Source organism: Jatropha curcas, chromosome 10 (assembly GCF_041381405.1).
Source record: "Jatropha curcas cultivar XTBG-Jc1 chromosome 10, XTBG_Jcur_1.0, whole genome shotgun sequence".
Classification (NCBI taxonomy): Eukaryota; Viridiplantae; Streptophyta; class Magnoliopsida; order Malpighiales; family Euphorbiaceae; genus Jatropha; species Jatropha curcas.
Genome location: NC_143160.1, coordinates 14,060,263 through 14,083,819, shown reverse-complemented (window position 1 = coordinate 14,083,819; position 23,557 = coordinate 14,060,263). Strand labels below are relative to the sequence as shown.

The following is a 23,557-nucleotide window of genomic DNA, read 5'->3' as shown; positions in this document are numbered from 1 at the left end:
GGCAAATTGGAATTACAAATAAAAAATGTGAGCTTAATATTAAAATGTATTGGCAAGTCAAAATTACAAATAAAAAATGTGAGCTTAATATTAAAATGTGCTGATTAGACTGCGAAGGGATATGCCATGTTCGATTCACATGTTAACCCATATAACAAAACCTATTTCTATATTTACATGTCTCTTTACTATCTTGAACAAAAGTAAAAGATCTTAATTTTCATATTTGAAGCAAAAAGCAAAAGGAAATAGAAACCCAAATCATTAATTTTCCATTTTTCTTTCTTTCTTTGCAACCATCAATCAAAAAGTTGCGTTCATTGTTGTTATTGCTTTTTGTAATGATAACAAGCCGTTAACCTATGCTGGTCTCAAGTCCAACCCACCATCACCACCACCGGCTGACTATCATCACCAAAACCACCACTCTTCTTCATCATCAACCATGTTTAACACTTTATCAAATTACTTCGACAATTCTCCACCATCATCATCAACAAGATCACCACCATCCCAATTTACAGATCCATTTCTTAATCTTAATATGGTTTGGTCTAAAAATTTAATATCTGAAATTAATTGCACTAATCTTTCTGTATTAATAGACTCATCTTCTCCAACCCAACAATTCCTCACCAACTAATCATAAAATTAAACCTCATTTTCCTCCAATTCAAATCCCTCATCCAAAAACCATAACTTTGACTAAATAATTACCGAGAATCAATTTTCAAGCAAACATAACCATCAGTACAAAAATTCAAATAATTTACTATCAAGCAAATCAAAAATGACTAGATATTATATTATAATAAGATAGGTCCAATATATAAATTTACCTTGTACCTTTTACGAAAAACTGTGACATCCCGACTTATAAAATTGTACCTATTAAACACTTCAATTTAACCAATTGAACATTTTTAACTTATAAAATTGAATTGATTAAATAGTTATTGAATAATTAAAAAATGTGAAAATTATTATTCCAAAAAGTTATTAACCATATATCAAATAAGTATAATCTCAAGTCTAATAACTATCTCTTGTCTTTAATTAATGGCAAGCTCTGAAATTCTCTTGTCCTACTGGCAAGCTCATTTGTTTCTTTTCTTTTTTCTTCTGTGTCTTTCTGAACTATTTTCTTTTATCTATACTCAATCTCTGACAATATGACTACTAGTAGTTCCTATAACCTGGATTCTCAAAGCAATTGAAAATGTTTATGCAAGTTTGAATTTGGAGGAACAATATAATCGTGTAGTAGTATCAACACCACATACTGTGGTGGATCCGGCAACGGATTGGAATTGGTGTATCGTGGGCAGGGTTCTTACTGATAAACCGGTGCATAATGTATCTTTCAAGCAAACTATGGCATCGATTTGGCGGCTAATAAAGGAGTTGTTGATCAAATAATTGGGAAATAATGCTTTCAATTTTCAATTTTTTCATCAAATTGATCATGGTAGGGTGATAAGTGGGGGACCACGGAGTTATACTCAAAATGTTATTCTCACACACTCCTCACAGCCTGGAGAGAATCCACTACATGTTGAATTGACAAGCATGGACATTTGGGTGCAAGTTCATGATCGTCCCATCGGATTCATGTCTGAGAAGGTGGCAATAGATATGGGAAACTATATAAGGACTTTTCTTGAGGCTGATGCTCGAAACTTTAGAGGAGTGTAGCACCAGTATATGCATATCACGATTCGCATGGATATCTGGAAACCTCTAAAATGATGAATGCAGATTTCTAAACCAATTGGGGCATGGTCATGGATAAATTTTAAGTATGAATGACTAGCTACTTCCTGCTTTTTTGTGGATTACTGGGGCATAATGGCAGACAAAGTGCAAAGTTATTTGATTTTCCTCATATTAATCGAGACAAGTTTGTATTTGGACCTTTTTTACGGGCTGATAGAAGAAAAGTCATGAATATTGGAGCTAAGTGGTTAAAGACGAAGGAGGATGTAGCGGCAGTGGGCGGTGCCGATGACGGAACAGTCCTAGACATAGTAAATGTCTTGGATATTATGGGGTTTCAAAATGTTCAAATTCCTAAAATCATGGAGCAAATCACGGAACCAAATGAAGAGATAGAAGAAAGGGGGGATGGCATGCATGATAAGGAAGGTATGCAAGTAGAGATATCTCCAATTGGTACTACTGAGGGTGATCAATTGGTGGTCTCGGAAACAAAGCGACATCATTAAGACCTTAGGACACTTTTGGTAAATGTTGACAATATGGATGTAATCGATCCAAAAAATGATGTCGGGCAAGTCCTGGGGTTCAGGCCCGCCAAGAATCATGAGTTCCTTATCATGGAATTATTGTGGTCTTAGGAACCCACAGACAATTTCGGAACTAAAAGACCTTGTTTCAGCAAAGTAGCCCAATCTAGTTTTCTTAATGGAAACATTGGAGGCAGGTGTGCCTTTTTTTTACTGGGTTTGAAGGTACTTTTACTGTTGGGCCGGTTGGTTTGAGCGGAGGCTTAGCTCTTTTATGGAGAGAACGAAATATGTGTTCATTTATTAGGTTACAGTAAGAACCATATTGATTTGAAGTTTATAATGTCAGGTGTGCCTTTTTTTTTCATTTTACTGGGTTCTATGGTATGCATGAGCGATCTCGGTGTAGGGAGTCTTGGTTGCTTCTTTCCTCTCTAAAGCAAATTTTTAATTTGCCTTGGTGTATTGCAGGCGATTTTAATGATATTTTATCCTTTAGCGATAAAATGGGTTGCATTGTTCAACCAACCTGGTTAGTGGAAGGGTTTAGAAGAACAGTAGAAGAGTGTGGATTACATGACTTAGGGTGTATTGGTAATAGATATACATGGGAAAGGTGCCGAAATTTGCAAGATTGGGTGTGCGAGAGACTTGATAGAGCTCTAGTAAATGATTGTAGGCATACAATACTTCAAAACGTTGTGCTTTATAATTTGGATGTTGTATGTTGTGAGCACTCAGCCATCTTTTGATCGCTGGGTATCACTGTGATTCGATATGTTCCCAAGTCCTTTCGGTTTGAAAATGCTTGGCTTCATGATACTAATATTGCACAACTAGTGGAGGAGAGATGGTGGCAAGGGCATGGACTAGATATTATGACTCAGATAAGAAAATGTGGGGATTTTTTGGAGCAATGGGGTAAAAAACGTAAGTCACGGTTTGTGATTAGTTGCGCCAGTGTAAAGAGCAGTTAGCTCGCTATTGATTTAAGCTTCATGCCAAATCTGTCCAGTTGCACGACACAGCTAAGGAAGAAGCATATTTGGTGATACTGTGACAACAGGAATGTATTGGCAGCAACGTGCCAAGCAATTTTGTTTAGCCGGTGGGGACACCAACAAAGTATTTTCATACCATGGCATCATCTATGAGAAAGAAGAATCTGATCTTGCATTTGAAGAATGATAGGGGTGAATGGCAAGCTTGGGATTCAAGTTTAGAGTCTTTAATCAGTAATTATTTCACAACTCTCTTTACTTCGAATTAAGGAGAGATGTCTGATTCATGATTGTGTTGAATAGAAGGTGACTTTCGAGCAAAATGAGGAATTAAACCGGCCTTGTACATGTGAGGAGGTGAAAGCAGCAGCTTTTAGAATGCACCTGAACAAAGCTCCTGAACCGGATAGTCTATAGTCTTAATCCAAGTTTTTATCGCTTCTTTTGGTCCATAATTGGTGATGATATTTGTTGAGCCTGTGTAGCTTGTTTGAATAATGATTTGCCTACTCTTAGTGAGAATTATACCAATATCACATTAATCCCGAAAAAGAAAAATCTTGAGGCTATTACGGATTTGAGACCAATTTCCTTTTGTAATGTTATTAATAGAATTGTTTGTAAAGTCCTGGCTAATCGCATGATAAACTCTGTTATTTCAGAACATCAAAGTGCTTTTATTCCATGACGTCTCATCACAAACAATATTATGGTAGCTTTTGAGATTAATCATTACCTCAAAAGAAAGACACAAGGGAAGAAGGCATATGCAGCTCTTAAGACTGATATGAGCAAAGAATATGATAGAGTAGAGTGTGTTTTCTTATAGGCTATAATGAGAAGATTGGGTTTTGCGGAAGGGTGGATCCAAAAAATAATGCATATGGTTACTACTGTGTCTTATCATATCTCTCATGGGGGTCAAAATTTTGGTCGTATTGTTCCTTTCAGGGGACTTCGACAAGGGGACCCATTGTCTCCATACTTGTTTATAGTTGTGGCAAGAGTCTATCTATACTACTAAAGAGTTTTGAAAGGCGTGGTCAGCTTCATGGAGTCTAGATTATTAGAGGTGCGTCGTCGATATCTCATATATTTTTTTGCTGACGATGCCTTTTATTTTTTTAAAGCTGAAATTTCGAAAGCCTTCACCATTAAGCATTGCCTCTCTCTCTACCAGGCAGCATCTAGACAGCAAATTAATTATAATAAATTAGAATATTTTTCAGTAAAAATGTAAATTCTGATTATGTGATACTATCTGTGAATAATTAGGGGTGCATAGTGTTCAATTACCAAGCAAGTAATTGGGCTTGCCGGCAATTGTAGGTCGTAGTAAGAAGGAGGTCTTTGGGCGTGTGCTCGATAAGGTATGGGGCAGGTTGAATGGTTGGAAGCAAAAATTATTTCCCATGCTGGAAAGGAAATTTTATTAAAGACAGTTATCCAAGCTATTCCGAATTTTTTAATGGCAGTTTTTCTTCTACTGGCTAATATCTATGCTTCTCTGGAAACTACAATGAATTGATCTTGGTGGCATAATGATGAGTCTGGAATTCATTAGTCTATCTGGAAGGCATTGTGTCGAAAGAAAGGAGGGATTTGGTTTCGTTCTTTGCATTATTTTAACCTTGTCATATTAGCTAAAACTAGTTGGCGTTTATTAACACGTCCCAGTGTACTTATTAGCAAGTTATATAAAGCACAATGGTATCCCGATTCTGATTTTTTGTAGGCTCAGTTAGGAGAAGGACCAAGTTATATCTTTTGTAGGCTACAACCTTTCTTCGAGCATGGCAGGCGGCTCGGACTTTGGCTGGGACGGAGTAGTGTAGCAACTCAACAGCAATTTGTTACAAAATGGGAACCGCCACCTCAGCAACACTTGAAGATTAATGTTGCTGCATACTTCAATATTAATTCTAAAGTAGCAGGGGCAGGTTGGGTTGTTAAGGACTCTATAGGATGGTGTAACGGTGGTAAAATTATGTCTTTGGGCTTTCTAATGCATTGATGGCTGGAGTTTTAAGCATATGAGAAGTTTTGATCTTATTGAAGGATAAAAACTTTGAAGGTCCTATGCACATTGAGAGTGATTAAGCATAGTTGGTTCAAAATTTTTAAAATATTGAATCTGAACTAGCCTTTGAACCACTGGTTCAAGTTCCGGTTCCGATTCCGGTGCGGTTCCAATGAACTGACAGTTCCAATTACAGTTTCCGGCGATATATATATATATATATTTTTAAAAAAAAAAAAAAAAATCGGTTCTGACGTTACATCTTTATTTTGAAAATATTAATATGATTTTAAAGAATATTGATAAATTTTACTTTAAATAAACTTTAAAATGCTCATACCCATATAAGAATAAAATTAATTAATTTTACAAAATAATCAAATAAATTATCACTTTATTTTGTTTAAATGTTATTAATTAAATAAATTATAAAAAATTTTTGAAAAATGCTTCAAAAGAATGTAATTTTAAACTTAGTAAATAATTTAAAAGGGTAAAAAGAAAGTTAAAAATAATATAGATTTAAACTAAATATTTCTCTCTTTTTTTTATCATTTTACTTTTTAGATTTTTATCTTTTAAAGTAAAGTGTATTTTTTTAAAAAAAAATCTTAAGTATATCATGTAGTAAAATATTATTGAGACTTTTAAAAATGTATAAAATAGATAAATGATTATCATCTTGAAAATAAAAATAGAAAATTTCCGGTACGAATCGAACCGGAACCGTCAGTTCAAGTTCAAATTTTAACATTCACATGAACCTTAACCAGCCCTTGAACCACTGGTTCCAATTCAAAACTTTAAACCGACAATTCCAGTCTAATTCCAATGCATCTACAGTACCATTCAATTTTGATTCGATTTTGGTTCAAAATGAACCGGTAGCCCTGCCTAAGGGTGATTGCTTGCGATCACTTGCTTGCTATTCAGGCTTTGCAAAGGACAGTAGTACATTGTTCTTGTTTTGGCACTCTAATTTCTGATTTGTCTCCTGCAAATGAGTTTTCAGCTGTATCTTTTAGCTTTGTTAAAAAATAAGCACCATATATGTAAATCAATATTTTACATAAAAGTTAGGTACCTTAAAAATTGTTGTTGCTAGTAAAAGAAATGTAAATCTTATTAAAATCCTCAAATTTATGGGCATATGATAGGTCTCTCCAATGTATTTGATCTAATAAGATATCTAGTATTATTAGATAGTACGCTAATAAACACATGCTATTTACAGAGTGTAAGTAGATAATTCTTTTGATATAGTGAAAAAATTATAAATGACAACGGTAAAATAAAATTATAACTAAATATTGTAGCTCTACCAATACTATATTAATATAGCAAATATCTTTCTGCCAAAATTATATAGTTTTGAATCGAGTTGCAATATATATATATATATATAGAAAAGAAGTAACACATGACACTTTCTTCTCATAGGCGTAAGTAGCTGCTGCTATCAGAACATCCAGTAACATAATCACTAGCCATAGAGTTGTGTCAAGCACCAGACACTCAAAAAACTATAGGTTGTTTGGCATTTGCTATTTGTAAGTAGCAGAATTTGGGCCAAAATTGTGAATAATTTTCTCAGTCCAATGAATATTTATACTTGCAATACAGTTTTCTTATACCACAAAACTGATCTTAGGAAAAGCTTCAAACTTTATTACAAGTAGCTACATACTTGAACCAACAAGATTACTCATAATTTTGGCTCAAAATCTGCTACTTGCAACAATGCCATAAAAAGTCCTAAGGTTCAAAACTCCACCATGATTCCAAGAGATCACCTGACCTAATGACCAAATGGAAAAGGACTAGTCTAATCCGGAAAAGAAATGACTCACTGCCAGAGCAAAATCATAATGTTCAACAAAACCTGTCTAAAATGATTGCATTGGTAGTTCTAAGAGCAAAAACTAAGAATGAGTATATCAAACAATGACATGAGAAGAAAAAAAAAAATTGAAAATTAACATGCTCGACTTTTCATTGATTCATACAAGATAATCTCAATCTGTTATATCGAAACAAAGTTTAGCCTCATCCCAAGGACCATTTATCTCAAACTTGTACTCCTGAATTTTAATCAGCCAATAAGGACAAACCACACTTACAAACACCAATAAACCCAACAACAGCACAAAAAGTAACCCGTGCAACATATAAACAAATGCCAAGGTAACAGCCATCAACCCAGAGGAAAAGACAAGATGCAATCTAAAGGAGTATTTCTTAATACAGTAAGTGACAAATGGAGCAAAAAGAAAAACTTGCAAGGAAAACAGCATTATAGCAAAAACCTGTAGCCTTGATGGAAGGCGAGATGCAATAAAAACAGAGGCAACAACAGAAGCATTTAAAGAGATGCAACTGGTCAAGTTCGGGTTTTTCAGAGCCCCAGGAGCTCTAATTGCGGATCCTGAATAATCATGCAGGAAAAGATGAAGTATGATAAGTGAAACAGCTACTGCCCAAATAGAATCGGAACTTATGGACCTTGTGAGAGTGTGATAGATTGGAGCCAACACATATAATCCCGTCGTAAAAAAAGAAATATTGAGGATATAATGGAAGAGAAGATTGAGAGAGAGCATTTCCCTGGTTAAAAGCAGCACAAGGAAACCTGATCCGAGAAGGCCCACATCAAGAAGTAAGAGGGAACTTTCATTAAGGATAGATTGCAGGGTATAGGTCCAAACCAAGCCGACAAGTGCAACAATGCATAGATACTGAGAGATGGAAACTGAGTCTTGGATCACTTTCAGCAGGTCCCTTTTAACAACGCTAGCATTCATAACCATATCTTCGAGAAAAGAATCATCAGTGTGATTGTCATCAAACCCAGGTTGCATCCCTCCATATGCTACTTTTCTCCATTTGGGATGAGGAGAAGAGCTTTCCTTGATGTTGATATCCATTGCCATTCAACTACACAATTGTATGACCAAGCAACACTTAACTTTCAAGATAATCAACAACAGTGAAATCCATCATTCCAAATTTTACTCTATCTTCAGGCTTCCAATATGTCAGATGATTAATTTCAAAAATTTGTTGTGTGGCAGGCAATACAAATGACAGTCATTATATAGCAACAAAACAGAACAATGTATAAAGGAAATAGAACCACTTAATGGAAATATACAAGGAGATGATTAATAATTGATAATATAATTGTGACACCAATAACAAGATGCATCCCCTACAGTATGAAATCCATCAATCTCCATCCACAAGCACGGGATATTTCACTATGTGACATTAGCAATGACTTAATCATGGTTGGAAACATACTGAGAGGAGTTTGATGCAGACATTGATATAAACTACAGAATCATGGGAACAATAGCACTCCCTTTCGTGAATTGATAAGTTATTCTATTTTCACTCTAGGAATATATCTCATCCCTTCGTGAGCAAAAGGATCCAACTCTGGGACTGACCATAAAACACACAAGGATTTTAATTTGCTATGGCCAAGATAATTAGAGTTTCATACCTCAAATTAACCTACAAAAAGATACTTTTCAAAATCCAGAAAAAAACTTTATAAAAACCAAACATGGATAATCACGAGGTAGAACTCATCTCCTTCATTGTTTTGTTTTTCTCTCACTACATTTCATATTTCTTATTAAAATTGTCCCCTAAATTAGATTGGAATTCAACTTTCAAAATCTAATAATTCAGCTTCCTTTCACATGAAATTCCTACTAAACAAAATCTCTAATCTTCCCTAACTCAATCAACTGAAATCCTAGCCCTACTACCAAGTTAAACCATCAAAACTTTAAAATCTCAAACATTGTTCTATAGTACTTACTTCATACAGAGTAAAGCATTATTTGTAACAGAAATCAATTACTCAAATGATGGGTTTGGAAGCTCCAACGACCAAATAGAGGGCTTCATTTGATATTCAAGGGGGAAAAATAATTATTTTGTCCATTATCTTTGCCATAATTATCTAAGTAGTCCCTGACTTCTATACAAATATTTAAGATGTCCTTGAGGTTTGCCTTCGTTTCATTAAATAGTCCTTCCATCCATTTTCTTGTGTTTTTGCTGTTAATATAGGAGAAAAGACTTAAATACCCTTAAATACCATCCTCCTTCCATTTAGAACTGAATTGAAGACTTTACTTGCAACAAAAGTGAACCCTCATCCCAATTGGAGCACCAATTAGCAGTTGTATCCTCCTTAGCACACAAACGTAACATATTTGCCACTACAATTTCCCACTCATAACAAATAGATGAACTAACTTCTAAATCACCATCATTATGGTTATAACAAATATTCAATTTAATTCCCATAGTTGCCACATGGCTGTATATATTGACCTCTGCTATTTAAGCAAGTTTTGCTGGATTTGCAAAAAAACCAAAGCTTCGCTATGTGTATAACAGCTAAAAGTCACTAAGCCAAATAAAAGATGCAAAAAATGAACTCGAGTGTAACAGAATTTATTTGATCCAGGGTCTTTCTTCATAAAGAAACCAGAAATTCCACCATGCCCGGTGTGTAATCAATGGATGATTTGTTGAAGAAATTCTTCCTTACTGGTGATGAAGAAATTCTTGAAAAGGTGTTGCTGGAAAGGGTGTTCAAGGATTGTTTCCGTTAATGGAGAAGATTTTTAAATTCTTTGTTTGGACTTGTAAGACTGTTCAAGAAAAGGATGCTTTGCTTACAAAGAAGAGAGAGAGAGAGAGAGAGTGATACATTGGGTCTTCTTGAAGCGTGCAAACCAAGCAGGGAGGGATGCAGACTTTGCTGATAAATAAAACAATGGTGAAAGAGGAAAATGACAACTGTGAAATACTTGTGCATTTGCAGTATATGGTAATGGCTACTATTGACATCACATGTTATATTACCTACGGCTTGCTCTCAGGAGTGTGGTTTGGTGTGGACAGTCATGAGAAGGCAATTATATATGGATGTGTTTTGCTATAAGACGAAGGTTATCATTCTTTTCACATCAAACCAAGGCAGATAGTTACTGCAAATCGAATCAAGACCTCATTATCCAAATTGAAAACCCAGTTCACAAAAAAACAAGAACTACAAAACCCAATTGGCAAAAAGCATTAATACAGAAGATTGATAACAAAATCAAAATCCAATTATCTAAATTGAAAACTCGATTCAAAGAAAAACAAGAACTGCAATACCAATTGGCAAAAAGCATAAATAAAGATGATTAATAACACAATCAAACGAGAGATTACAAATAAGGCAACTGAAAACGCTCAATCCAAAGCTTACCCTTAAAGACAGATATTGAGAATCAAAATGAGAAGAGGTAGTGAGGGTTGAAACCACTTTAGAAAGATGATGAGAGAGAGGATGAGAATTAAAAAGAAGGGTCTCTGCTATGGCAAAATTCGATTTTTTTTTTTTTTTTTTTTTGGTTTCTTATGTGTCTCTAGCTTCATTAAGGACATCAATGGCATTTCAAAATATCTCTTTCACCTCTTTCTTAATTTCTACCCGACTTTAACGGCAAAAATACAAGAGAATGGACGGAGGGATTATTTGATGAGACGGAGGGAAACCTTAGGAGATTCTTAAGAATTTGTCTAAAAAGTTATACTAATTGGATAATTATGACAAAACCTCATAGACGAAATGATTATTTTAATGAAGAATCACGAACATTCCCACAGAATTTTTTGTAATGAAATGCATAAATAAGAAAACCAGTAGATAGATAATCATTTGTTGTTAACCATAAACAATCACCAATGTAATTGAACCTTAGAATAATGATTTGCATATTGTACATCAATAAGTACACAATAAGGAAGTTCGGAAACGAACCTCCGTAGTGGTTGCTGGAGATTGTCGAGAAAGGTTGCCACGGTGGCTCTGTCGCGGGCACGGGTAGACGACGACGAAGAGAAAGCACGCGTGGAAAGAGAGAGAAGCAATAAAAATTCTCAGATCTACTGTCTCTCTTTTCCTAATATTAGAAGATGAATTATTTAGTCTCGTTAATCACAATAATTGTCAGATTTTCAGTGAGATTGGTGAGTCAGAAGAGAAGAGAGTTTTGAGAAAGAGACGGCTTGAAGGAGAAGACAGAAATTGAAAGAGAGGATGTGCAGACGGAAAGAGCATAGATGAAACGACATCGTTCCTGGAAAGAAAAATTACTGTTGGAATCGAAAATGCCCAACAAAAATTTTGAGCTTTTTTCTTAAATACCAGACATATCCTCATCATTTGCTTTATGTTTTATTATTTAATTATTTCACTGCAAGTTTTATTGATTTTGCAAATAAACATATTCCGTTTGAAGTTTATTTTGAGATTATAAAAGATAATTATATGGTTAATATAAAAAAAGCTTTTCTTTTAATAAAATAATTCGTTGAATAAAAAAATTTATATTCCCCTGTTTATTCTATATACTCGACATGGCCCAAATAAACTTGGTTTTTCAATTCAATTCTTTTCAGCTTTTCCAGATGGATAATAAAGATTTGATGAAGAATGTAAATTCATTCTGATGCCACCAAAAAAATAAATGACTTCAATTAAGTTACAAATAAAGAAGGAATTGAAAAATTCAACACCATTAGCCAAGGCAAACTCAAAATCTATATCCTAACATACTTCCGATAGATTAACAAAGAAAAAGAAAGATAAAAAAAAGCAGAATCGCCCAGCATCTATCGAAACATTTCTGTTATAAACTAAAGAATGGCTCTCGTCTAACTCAGTCTCACAAAGAATACAACATACAGGATTGGTTATCTGCAGGATCCAAGCAATGACGTTTCTGCACGACTCCCCTCCCTCTCGCAGTTAATGTGAATTCTGTAATATCCAGCAATTAATACATGATCATCAGTTGATCTAAAATGCCATTCGACCTGCGAGTCGGCTTTCCAGTATCCTTCTGTCAATGGCTGCATCAATTGAACTCATCTGAAACATGCACCAACAAACAGAAACGATTAACATATGAACTGCTAACAGAAATCAGTTGACAAACCAGATATATGAAAGCTTGGTCTTATGCAAAAGATACCAAACTTTGCGAAAGAAGCTGACCTGGGCCAAGTCTGAATTCACTGTTCGACGATAAAAATAAATTGAAATGATGCTACGAATGAGCAAAAATCTGTTGGGTATCATCTTGTTCCACCCAAACCCCAACACTTCGGAGTCAAAGCATAGGGCCAGTAAATAACACATTAAAATTTCAAATAAGCAAATACATACATGCCTTAACTGAGAATGACGCTAAGAAGGAGAATCTTCAAGTTGATTCCAGCAGGTTTGGCAAAACAGAAATTACTAACTACCGGCATAAATAACATAACCTACAACTACATATTAGGTGGCATTGGCATGCAAACAAGAGAATAACAGACAAAAAGATAATACCATGCCACCAATCAATAGAACTGAACTTCACAAGATAGTGACTGAAGACATGCATCTTTTGCTAATTGTGGGGTTCTTGATGAAGAAAAGATATAATAAAAATTTATACAGAAAATACCTCTCTAAATAGGTAACAATGCGTAAACAACTGTATCTGAAAACACGGAGCATAAAGCCTACCCATCTGGTTAGATGTGCAAACCAACTCCAAATATTAAAGAGGTAGTCATAACTTACCTGGCTAGTTTCATCATGCACCTGATACTTTGCCAAGGACATTCTTCTTTCCTCCTGTAAATATTAAAAAGAATTAAGTAGGAATAACTAAAATTGTTCAACACTACCAGAAGGATGCGTCCACAACGCAGAAGCAACTCACCATGGACATGGCCTCATCATCCCAAACTAAATAGACCTCATTAACAGCAGGCTGCGTCACAGGAGCTTTGTTAGCAATTACAGGGGGCGGTCCAATGGAAGGACCACCAGTATTTGGACCAGAGGCATAAGAATGTGAATTTGCTAATGTCCCACCTGCAGTTAATACATACAAAATACCATTTTTAGAATAAATGAAGAAAAGGGGAAAAAAATAGCAAGCATAATAAACCCAATAAAGAGCAATGAGTATAACAGATACAGTAACACAAAAATAGCAAGCACAATAAACCCATAAAATATATTTTAAATAAAGCAAGGTTATTACTTGTAGTCAAAGTCCACCAATTTATTTCAATAAAATATTCCAGTATAAAAATCTTGAAACCCGTTTTGTCCATAATCAACCACAAGTAGTGACTGAAAACTATTCTGGATCTATTCTAAAATCAATCGATAAGGAAGAAGTAAACAAACCTGGAATACTTGGATTGTGATAGCTAGTTGTCAGAGAACTATTAACCCCTGAATGCACATCCACAGAACCTTTTGCTTCTGCAGAGGAGCTTGATGGTATATTGGTTGAAGGTAAAGGTGCAGAAAATGGTGAACTTTGAGGCAAATTATTGTTAACAACAGGAAATAATGGCTGTGATACAGGAATGGGTGGTGTGGAAGAGGGCATTCCAGGAGGAGTTACTTGGGAAGCTTGAAGGGCAGGAGATGTAGCTGGGGGCAGAGGCGGCCTCAAATTTTGCACGGGGAACAATGGCTGTTGTGCATATCCTACTGAAGCAGTAGGTGGAATTGAAACTGCAGTAGATTGTGGGAACCATGTGGGTCGAGGAGGAACAGGCCAGCCAGCAGGAGGAACTGGCACCGCAGAATTGTAACTACAGCAACACAATAAAATAAAAAATAAAACAGAGATTTAAATTTAATTTGAATTCTAATTAATGACAAATAAATACACTGTTTTGGATCCATTTGGGCCTTTTATTTTGGTCAGTCCTAAAATTCATAAAATTATCAAAAAAGAAAAAGAGCTAGTTGAGCCATTTAGGTAAAAATGGCCCCATGAACTCATATATTAATCATTTTGCTTACTTTCTTTATTTGAATGAGTTTGCAGTCTATAGTGTTGATTACACACACAGGGTTGTGTTGCCAATGAAAAGCTTTGATCACATGGTCCCTTTACCCTCAAAATAGACCACATAAGATGCTCAAGCTTCCCCGATCACTAGATAAAATGCAACCATGAAAACAAATAAATGTGCTGTTTGCACAATCTTTAGTTTAATCTAATTCTAAAGTAAGGGGTTTTATTGTCTTGGAGCCCTCAATACATTTGGTAAAGGCAAGATAAGCAAGGTTCTGAAAGGGGTCAATCAGCTGGTCGTAAAATTAGATGGAAATCAGAATTCTACCACAGGCGCTACATAAGATTCTGAGCAGAAGATAATGGAGAAAATTATGATGGAACATTCAGGCCCCAGTAATTGCCCCAATGGTGTCTAAATTTTCCAGAAAGTATGAAAATGTAAATGTGATAGTATTGCATCATCAACGCATGGGTTTCAGGCACTAGATAATTTGATGCAAGTATTATTTCCACTACATAATCTACCCTGAATATCTATGTATAGATCAATTAATCCAACATTTAATTAATTTCACTCTGGCCAAATCCTTCCCCAAACTTAAGGTATTTTAACACTTCTGTCCCCATTCAATTATACATTCAGCAATACTAGAGACCATGATCAAGGATTGCAAATGGTGAAGTCTAACTGTCCAAGTCTAAGCATAAAAGTGAGCACTCTTCCAATTGTAGAAACAGAAAGGAACCATGAAAACATACATTGGCTGCATTGCACCTAAAGTTTGTGGAGAATATCCAACACCTAATGGGCCTGGCATTACACCAAGCGGAGCAGATGTAACATCAGGTTTGGCAACTTTTGACGGAGCCTCTTCTTCTGCAACAACATACATATTTGTCAGAAAGGAATGAGTTTATATGCACAAATTATAATGCATTCAAAGATTTTTGCAGGCAATACTTGCACACAAATTCCACTATTTAGCTACTGTCAATAACTTTTGTTATAAGACCACAGATAAAGACTAGCTCCAAGCAAGAGAATAGGTTTATATAAAATATGGAAGGAAAGGGTTATCAAACCTCTTTAGCATCAAAATAAATGCAAATCCAATCACTAAGATGTGGAACTCACATTAGGGTTGCATAGCATGCCAACATCAAACAAGAACCAACTAGACAACATATTTTCATTTTACTACTTAAGACCTGGCAAGGTTCTTAATAAAAATGTCACTGCAATAACAGAACTCCCCTCATTCCATCACTTCAGAATTAACTCACCCAAATATGACATCAATGAATTGAAATTTCACCTTATTACCTGGGACATCTAACCTCCACTTACAAAGTCTTCTCAAGTTCTCCCATTAAATGAATGGATAATGTCAACAAAACTCCTAGCAGATTGTCTGCCTAAACAAAACCAAGCTCAAAGTAATTTGGTTTTACTTTCTCAAACAGAACCAGACTGAATGAGAAAATTAAAAACAAATCCAATGTTGGTAACTACTAACTACTTCCTTCTTCCTGTCTTCATCTCTCCCCTTAAATGATATAATAAGTACAACTCAGCTACGAGAATGACAAACCACATTGCTGGTGAGAAATTAAACTAATGAATTTGAACATCCATGCGCCCTGTATATTTAGTGTTTGTATCTTGCTTAACGTGAATTCACTTTAATATTGACCATCTGTGGTTTAAAATAAGCTCCCGCATGGTACATCAATATACATCTTAATTAGCATATCTCAGCTATTAAGTCAGAAAAAATATCAAAGAAATGATGAAAGTGTGTGCTTAAGTTAAGAAACACAACCCTGCAAGTACTTTTGTGAACCAGAATGCCGAGGAGCTCTCAAAAGATACCTTAAGCACATGAGATAATGGAACAGTGTATTTAGCTTTTGATAACAGTGAACCAAAAGTAAAAGCAGAATCAGTCATTCCAACTACTCACTCGCATATCAAGTCCATACAAGGCCCACATCAAGCTTGAAGAAGAAATTTTTGCTTCAGCAATCCAAGCTCTAACTATTATCATTAAAAATATCTTTAAATAGCCTGAACAAGCGACTGCCCAAGGTAAAAGGCATATGCCTATGAGGACTCAAAGACAAAATTCTAAACCATGAGGTGATGCCATCACAATAGTTACTTCAAAAAGCATAAACCAAATTCAAAGATTGAATCACCTAGATATTTCGAAACCATTTGACTTAGGAAGTCCACACACAAATTTTAAGTCAAGCTTAAGCAGAAAGCGTGCTTTGGCAATCCAAAATCAACTTTATCTATTTAACAGTGCCTCACTAACTTTCTATCCTGAATTGAAGTTACAATGGAAGTTTAAAGAGAATCCTCTCTTCATCAGTGTTGTCACCAGGCACTCCAGGGGCTCACCTAGGCACTAAGGTGAGGCAAAGTGAGGCGAGCAGTAGGCGCCTGGTACACCTTCATCGAGGGGATATTAACGGCGTTCCTAGGCGCCAAGGCGCAGCAAGGTTCAGGCGAGCACCTCAAATAGAAATTGCTACTTCCCGTATAGATATTAAAATCTTAGTTTAACATTTAATATAATGTAATAGAAATATAAATATGGGGAAAAAAAAAGCTAAAAACGGATGGAATATATAAAGTTCGACAGCCATTTAATGATTAGGTCAAAGTTTAACACAAATATGGAGAAAAAAAATAAAGAAAGTGGCTGAAAATTTGAAACTTTGACAGCCATTAAATAAAAAATCATCTAATATAACCATTAAAAAAAAGTATAACAAATATGGAAAAATAAGAAGAAAGGGAAACTGGCTTCAAATTGGGAAGGTTGACAGCCAATCAAAGATTTAGGTGAATAAAATCTAATAAAAGAAAAGGAAACCATGTAGGTTTCTGCTACATGAAAGGACATAGCAGACTCAACATAAAGAAGAAAATACTTACAAACTAAGATTTTAAGTTACATGATATAGTTTTGATTCTTATTTATCTAGAATTATAAATTATTTAAAGTGGTTTTTGAAATTAATCTTTGGATGCATAATTCTAATTCTAAATGCATGATATAGTTTTGAACTTTTGATTTCTTTAACAAGGCATCTAGAATTTTAAATTATTTAATGCTTTTTTGGAACCAGTATAGATTTCTAAATTTTGAGTTATCTAGAATTTTTTAATCCTCACACCACTTAGGCGAGTGCCTAGCGCCTCGAGCAATGGAGGACCTTGTCGCCTCAAGGGCGCCTAGTGCTTTTGCAACACTGCTCCTCATGAAACTTCAAATTTCTATAAGTTCTGTCAGTGTTGTTAAAAGCATGCCTAGGCCCGAGGCGCACCAAGGTGCAGTGTAGGTGCCTCAATGCAGGCCCAATCTGGCTACGCACCTGGTACGACCAGGCCCTGACACGCCTGTATTTTTTAAAATTTTTTTTCCCTAGTGTTCGAACTAATTTGTGGAAATGATGTCCTGTATGTATAATTTTCGGCTAACCTTGATTATTGATTAGATTTAAGAACTAAAACGATTTGGAGTTTGATAAATGGATTCAACATTAAATTACTTGACCTAAAAAATTACATATTGCATATTTTGGTTTTTTTTTTCAATATTTAAAAATTGATGACATTTGGTAGTACTTAGTCTTCAAGGCAGCAAATATTAAATGATTAAAACATACTCACACTTAAGATGTGGATTTGACTGTAGATCAGTTTTCTAGAATTTTTTAGAAAAGACAGTTAAAATTCCTTAAGCCCATGGTTGAAAAAGCAGCAACCAAAAGAATAAAGAATAAAGAGGAGGAAATAAAACCAATTCCCAATTTTATTTGCAAAAAGGTCGGCAACCAAAGCCACTGTTAGCATAACTAAATGGGTTTTAAAATGACCTTCTAAACTTACACGAAAGACTTACCACAGTCACACTTAGGCTCTATTTTTTAATGTAAAATAACTTGCACGAAAATATTCTCCAAAATTTTCTGCTGTTTGGGGCACTAAATGAAAATAAATCAATGGAAAATAAGTTACCAGTTATGGAAAATGACTTCCTTTTTTTAGATGGGAAAACATTTTCCCTAACTTGTTTAAAACTTCCGTATCTACGTACACAGAAAAAATAAATAAATAAATAACAGAGACAAACATATATCTCTGCTCATTGCTTGTCAATGGACATTTATCACTCGTGGTAACTAAAGGCACAAGGCTCAATAGGCACAAAGGGCTACTAGAGCCTAGGCGCTAGCTTCCAGGCGAAGGTGCGAGCTTGAGTGAAGTGAGACGCAAAAAAAAATTAAACACATAAATCTGAAAATTATGTTTTAAGATATAAAAAATGGAAAAAAAAAAAAAAAAAAGAAAAACATGGAAAGAAACACACATAAATCAGAAAAAACAAAATAGCAACACGACAAGTTATATATGAAGATATTAGAGTTAAGATAGAAAAGAGTAGAATCAAGAAACTGGAAAAATAAAATAAAATAAAAGGCAAATATAGGAAGAGAAATTGAAAAAGGCATATCTTAATGGCTATTGGCTAAAAACTAGATTGCACCAGGTGAGTGCTAGATGAAGGAGTAGAAGCTAGATCACATAGCACATCACTGGTTTTTTTGTTGAATTTTATTTCTTTTATTTATTTATTTATTTATTTATTTTGCCTGAGCAGATGCTAGCTAGAAAGCTTTATATTGAAAGAAAAACCTAGGCGACTTCAAAAAAAAAAAAAAATTAGAGAGGCGCGCCTCTCTTGAGCCTTAGTAGGCACAGACCCAGAGGCAATAGCAAGGACTGTTGAGGCACAAGCCCTTGAGCCTCACGCCTCAAGCACGCCTTTAATAACTATGTAATACCACTTACCAAGCAAGAATAACACATGACCACATGATTGGAAAAACCGTTGCTTCATTGTCTCTTCTCTTTCTTGATTACCAAGTGGCTTAAAGGAAGAATCGAGGTAACCAAATCGGAAAACCCAATTCTTTCTTTATCAATTACTATATATTCTCTTCGATTTGCATTTTTTGCAAAAAAATTTCTTCATTGTAAAGTAAAAAACCAAGGTGTTTTCTTCAAATTAATCATAAAATTCAATCCATTTCTCTTAAAGAGATTATAGTAGTGTAGGAACTATTGAGCACGTATGCTTGTGAAATTACTTAAAAGAGAACCAAACAGAAATCCTGTGAATTGGCAATGCCATTTGTCACTTAAATTAAAAGTTTTCACTTGTTAATTTGATTTTGTTATGAATTTCGAAATATTTATTACATTTATGTGAAATATAATAGGTGCACATACATTATTTATATGGTGGAAAATTAATTTTTTTTAATGTTGTATCAAAGGCCAAAAACATTTTCCAAGTGATGATTCATGTGATAGCCAAATGTTGGAAAATAATATATTTTCCTGAAAAATATTTTTCATGGAAAAGCATTTTCCAATAAGTAATTTTCCAACAAGTTATTTTCCGGAAACAAACGGCCTTAAGATTTAAAGAAATAACAAGGATAAAAAGTATTCTATATCTCTAATTATTCTATACCTATCATCTCACAAACAAAACGAGGTTTGACTCCAGACAGCTAGTTTAAACTGTAGAACAAGTTGGGCTCTACAAAGTTGTGAAACTCAGATCCTGATTCAACATAAATGGGCTCACATCACAGAATATCTACCTGAATATTCCAAAAACTACAGATCAATCCATTAAAAATACTACCCACACCCAAAATATATCCTAGAACAGCAGAGAATAATAACAGCTAAAAGCTATAAGTACCAATTTACAAGATTTTCAAACGAAATTGAAAAGGAAAAGAAGTAAATATAAGTATATTAACGTAATCTTGCTTGTACTGACTAAAACTGAACTGACTCACAAGTTTAGAAGAGTGAGCCCGTTCTAACTCCAATTGGAGATAGGAGCAATCCACATCCCATGTCACATTCTCTTGACCTTGCAATCCATGAATGCCAATGGTAAACTAGACTAAAAAAAATAAAGGGAGGAGGATAATAACAAGGAATATAATCCCAAATCTCGAATTCCACCAAAAATCACACATCTCTAGAGGGAAAAGGTAGGAACAACAGCAACTTATTGAATAACACAATGATGCTAAAATTTACACGAACAATCACACACAATAGAACTTAACTGAAAACTGAAAACAACAACAACAAGAATCAAAGTTCCTTACCTTCTTCTCCATAGTGTGCAGCCAATATATCAGGAGGGATTCCTTGCATTCCATATATTTCAATATCAGTTGATTCTCTTCCAGGTTTTGCATTGGGAACCCTGCATCAAACAATGGTACACTCAAATCAGACACTCTCAAGGTACACACAGAGACTAGTTATTATCCATCCCTCGTAATTACTAACTACTTTTCCCACAAAGACAAAGTTCCACTTTTTCTATCGTTTCTTAAAAGAAAAGAAGCAAAAAGCAGTTAATTGACCATTAGTTTCGCAAGGAAACACAAATAATTAATCCCAAATCAAGACTACGAAACCCAAATAGCATTTTTTTTTTTTTTTTTTTGTCTAAATTGAAAACTTATCGAATTAGCGAGATAGAAAATACTTTGTGACGCTCTCTTTGTGGACCTGAAGGACATGGATGGCCATGCCACCGGCGGTGGAGAGCTTCTTGTGACAAACATGACACTTGAAGTGTTTTGCCTTTTGATGCTGAACTAGAATCTTCTCGTCATCAAATTCCCGATCGCAATAATAGCACCAAACTTTTGACGATACTCTCTTCTTTTTCTTTCCCATTGTTGCTGCTTTCTACCTCGCTCAAAATCTCTCTTCTTGTTCTTCGATGGCAACGAGCTAATTATCGAATTAGGGTTTTCTTTCTCTCGCCGGTATTTTATGATATATTAGATTTGAAGGAGAATCATAGAGATAGACGGCAATTTTATTGAGGAATCCCAAAGGCACCTCTTTCCCATGTCAGCTTATGATTTCACGTGTGGATCCCACGTATATGCCATATATGCCAGTTTGACTGTACAAAACTACTCGTATCCCTCCTCCTTTCTAATTGTTATTATTTTCAGTGTTTTAAAAAAAATAAAAAAACAATCAACAATTCTTTTTAAGAAAAATGGCAATTCATTAACGATGAATAAAACGTGAGTGTATAAAATATACACATATAGAAAATTAAAATTTTTTATTTAGAAATATTTTGGCAAAAGAGATTAATTTTTTACGATAAAAAAAACTGATTTATTGTCAAATAGGATAAAAAAATTTTTCTACAGTAATATCTCCAATTTTGTTCTTCCAAAACCTTACTAAACCTGAAATATAGAAGGGGCTACACTTTTAGACTCCATTGATACAAGAGTATTCTCCAATAAAAAATGAATAGTTCGTTTCGAACTGTCGGAAGAGAACAAATCACAAACAAATATAAAATCCTTTAAAAATGAGAAACAACTCCATAAAAGGAAAGGAACCACAATGAAATCCAACTATGAGGGTATAAAGACATTCAACCCTACTGAGAGAGTAGTAAAACGATCAAGATCTATTAATAATGATAAATCTGAGAGATTAAATCAAAAATTTATTCCAAATGAATACAAATCTTTAAAGTATTGAAAATAAAATTAAGTAAAATCAAGAGAAAAAGCGAAAGGAAATTGCCGATGATAAAAAAAAAAGAAATCAGCAGTGGCTTAAAGAAGCAAAATTTTGAAAAAGAAATCATCGATTTATTGGTTGAGGTGGTAAGCATCTCAATCTATTTATCTATAATCTATCAAGACAAATAAGAAGGAGAACATTGTGATTGCCAAAAAAGGGGCATGATTAAATTTCATAATTTCAATTTACCATCTAATATGAATTAAGTTTGATTGAAAAATGTGAATAAATTAATATGGTAAAATAAATAATATGCGTCAATTTTTCTCTTTTTAAAAAAAGGTATTTTTTAATATTTAACTATCAAAAAAAAAAATGGTTAATACAATTTTTTTTATAAATTAAAATAAACATTTTGCCCTAACAAATTAAAAATGATAAGTTCACTTTCTTAGCTAAAATAAAAATAAAAACATAAATATGAGGATCTTAATTTTGTTTAAAAAAAGAAACTAAAGCGTTTTATTATTAATATAATAAATTTACTATTCGGATGAAACTGAAAGGTTTCATCATTAATTCACTAAATATATTATAGATTATTAATAAACATTTTTTGTTAGTATTGGGGAGGGGATTTGAATTATATCTATTGTCAGATCGAATATGCATTTACCACTAGGTTATGCTTAGCGTGCTATTAATAAACAATTGAACTCTAAAGCATTAAGAGAAAAGAAAATATTACGATCTAAAATATAAAGGAAAAGAAGACTAGGTGAGCCGGTATATGAGTTCTAAATATTTTTTAAAAAATAATGAAGAGTTCTAAATATTTTTAAAAAATAAATATATTATGGGTCGTTGATTATTAAAAAGAAAATGAAGCGTTTATTATTTTAGAATTAAAAAATCTACAAAGTGGGTGAGTAATGCAATAAATTTATAATATAATTGAACAATTTTATAATATTAAAAAGGAATATAAAACTTTTTTATAATTTTAGAATGAGAATTTCTTTAAATTAGGATACAATTAAATTAAAAATATTAAAAAAAATTTCAAAATGATAAAATGTCACAGAAATTTATTATATGGTTATTTAATTATTAAAAATTAAATTAAAGAGTTCTACTATTAATGTCATGAATTTATTATTTAGATTATTAATTATTAATTATTGCAAACGAAGAAAAAAATTAAAGAGGTTTTCCACTAATGCAATAAATTTATTATATAGTTATTAATTATTGGAAAAAATATAAAAAGTTCTATAATTTAGTTTCTTCAAATTATATAATCGAATAAAAATAATTGAAATATTAAAAAAATAAAATGCCATAAAAGTAATTTAGTTTCTCAATATTGTGATATATAAGCAAATTTGATTAAATTTTATATATTTATATAGATATAGATGGAAATTATCTTATTGCTCAATAAGTTAATTATTTTATATCAATCAAATAAAACTACTAATTATAAATAGTAAATATAATTGAACTAATTGCGTATATTGTAAATTTTTTATTATTGCCAATAAATGACAAGTATTAAAACCGTAAAAGGAAATTAAAATAATACATATAATTAAATATAATTATTTTTATTATATAACTTATTTGAAAAATTAAAAATCAAATGAAAAATTAAATTAAAAAGGTCAAATATTCAATAATTAATGTTTAATATTTTCATATATACGTTGAGAAAATGACGTATATAAGCTCTTTTGTTTTTTTTTTCTTGGTAGCAAAGTCATAACTCATGTGAAGTTAGT

The 23,557-nt window shown here is 33.5% G+C and overlaps 2 protein-coding genes across 4 annotated transcripts; both read right to left on the bottom strand.

Annotated features, from left to right (window-relative positions):
- Positions 1–7,235: 7,235 nt before the first annotated feature.
- Positions 7,236–11,449, bottom strand: SETH1 (phosphatidylinositolglycan synthase family protein). 2 transcript variants are annotated; one of them, XM_012233177.4, is made up of 2 exons: positions 11,101–11,449; positions 7,236–8,201 (listed from the first exon to the last, which is right to left on the bottom strand). In XM_012233177.4, exon 2 carries the CDS (start codon positions 8,195–8,197, stop codon positions 7,283–7,285), a length of 915 nt encoding a protein of 304 aa, XP_012088567.1. In that variant the 5' UTR covers positions 8,198–8,201; positions 11,101–11,449; the 3' UTR covers positions 7,236–7,282. The 2 variants fall into 2 exon arrangements, with proteins under 2 accessions (XP_012088567.1, XP_020540190.1); XM_020684531.3 differs by lacking the exon at positions 11,101–11,449 and adding an exon at positions 10,546–10,962.
- A 393-nt stretch (positions 11,450–11,842) lies between these two features.
- Positions 11,843–21,105, bottom strand: SUF4 (zinc finger (C2H2 type) family protein). 2 transcript variants are annotated; one of them, XM_012233176.4, is made up of 7 exons: positions 20,761–21,105; positions 20,372–20,472; positions 14,918–15,035; positions 13,531–13,946; positions 13,055–13,209; positions 12,913–12,966; positions 11,843–12,213 (listed from the first exon to the last, which is right to left on the bottom strand). In XM_012233176.4, the coding sequence occupies exons 1-7, from the start codon at positions 20,952–20,954 to the stop codon at positions 12,142–12,144; spliced, it is 1,110 nt and encodes a 369-aa protein (XP_012088566.1). In that variant the 5' UTR covers positions 20,955–21,105; the 3' UTR covers positions 11,843–12,141. The 2 variants fall into 2 exon arrangements, with proteins under 2 accessions (XP_012088566.1, XP_089571476.1); XM_089715350.1 differs by lacking the exon at positions 20,761–21,105 and adding an exon at positions 20,051–20,127 and having other exon boundaries at positions 11,843–12,966.
- Between the last annotated feature and the right edge of the window lie 2,452 nt (positions 21,106–23,557).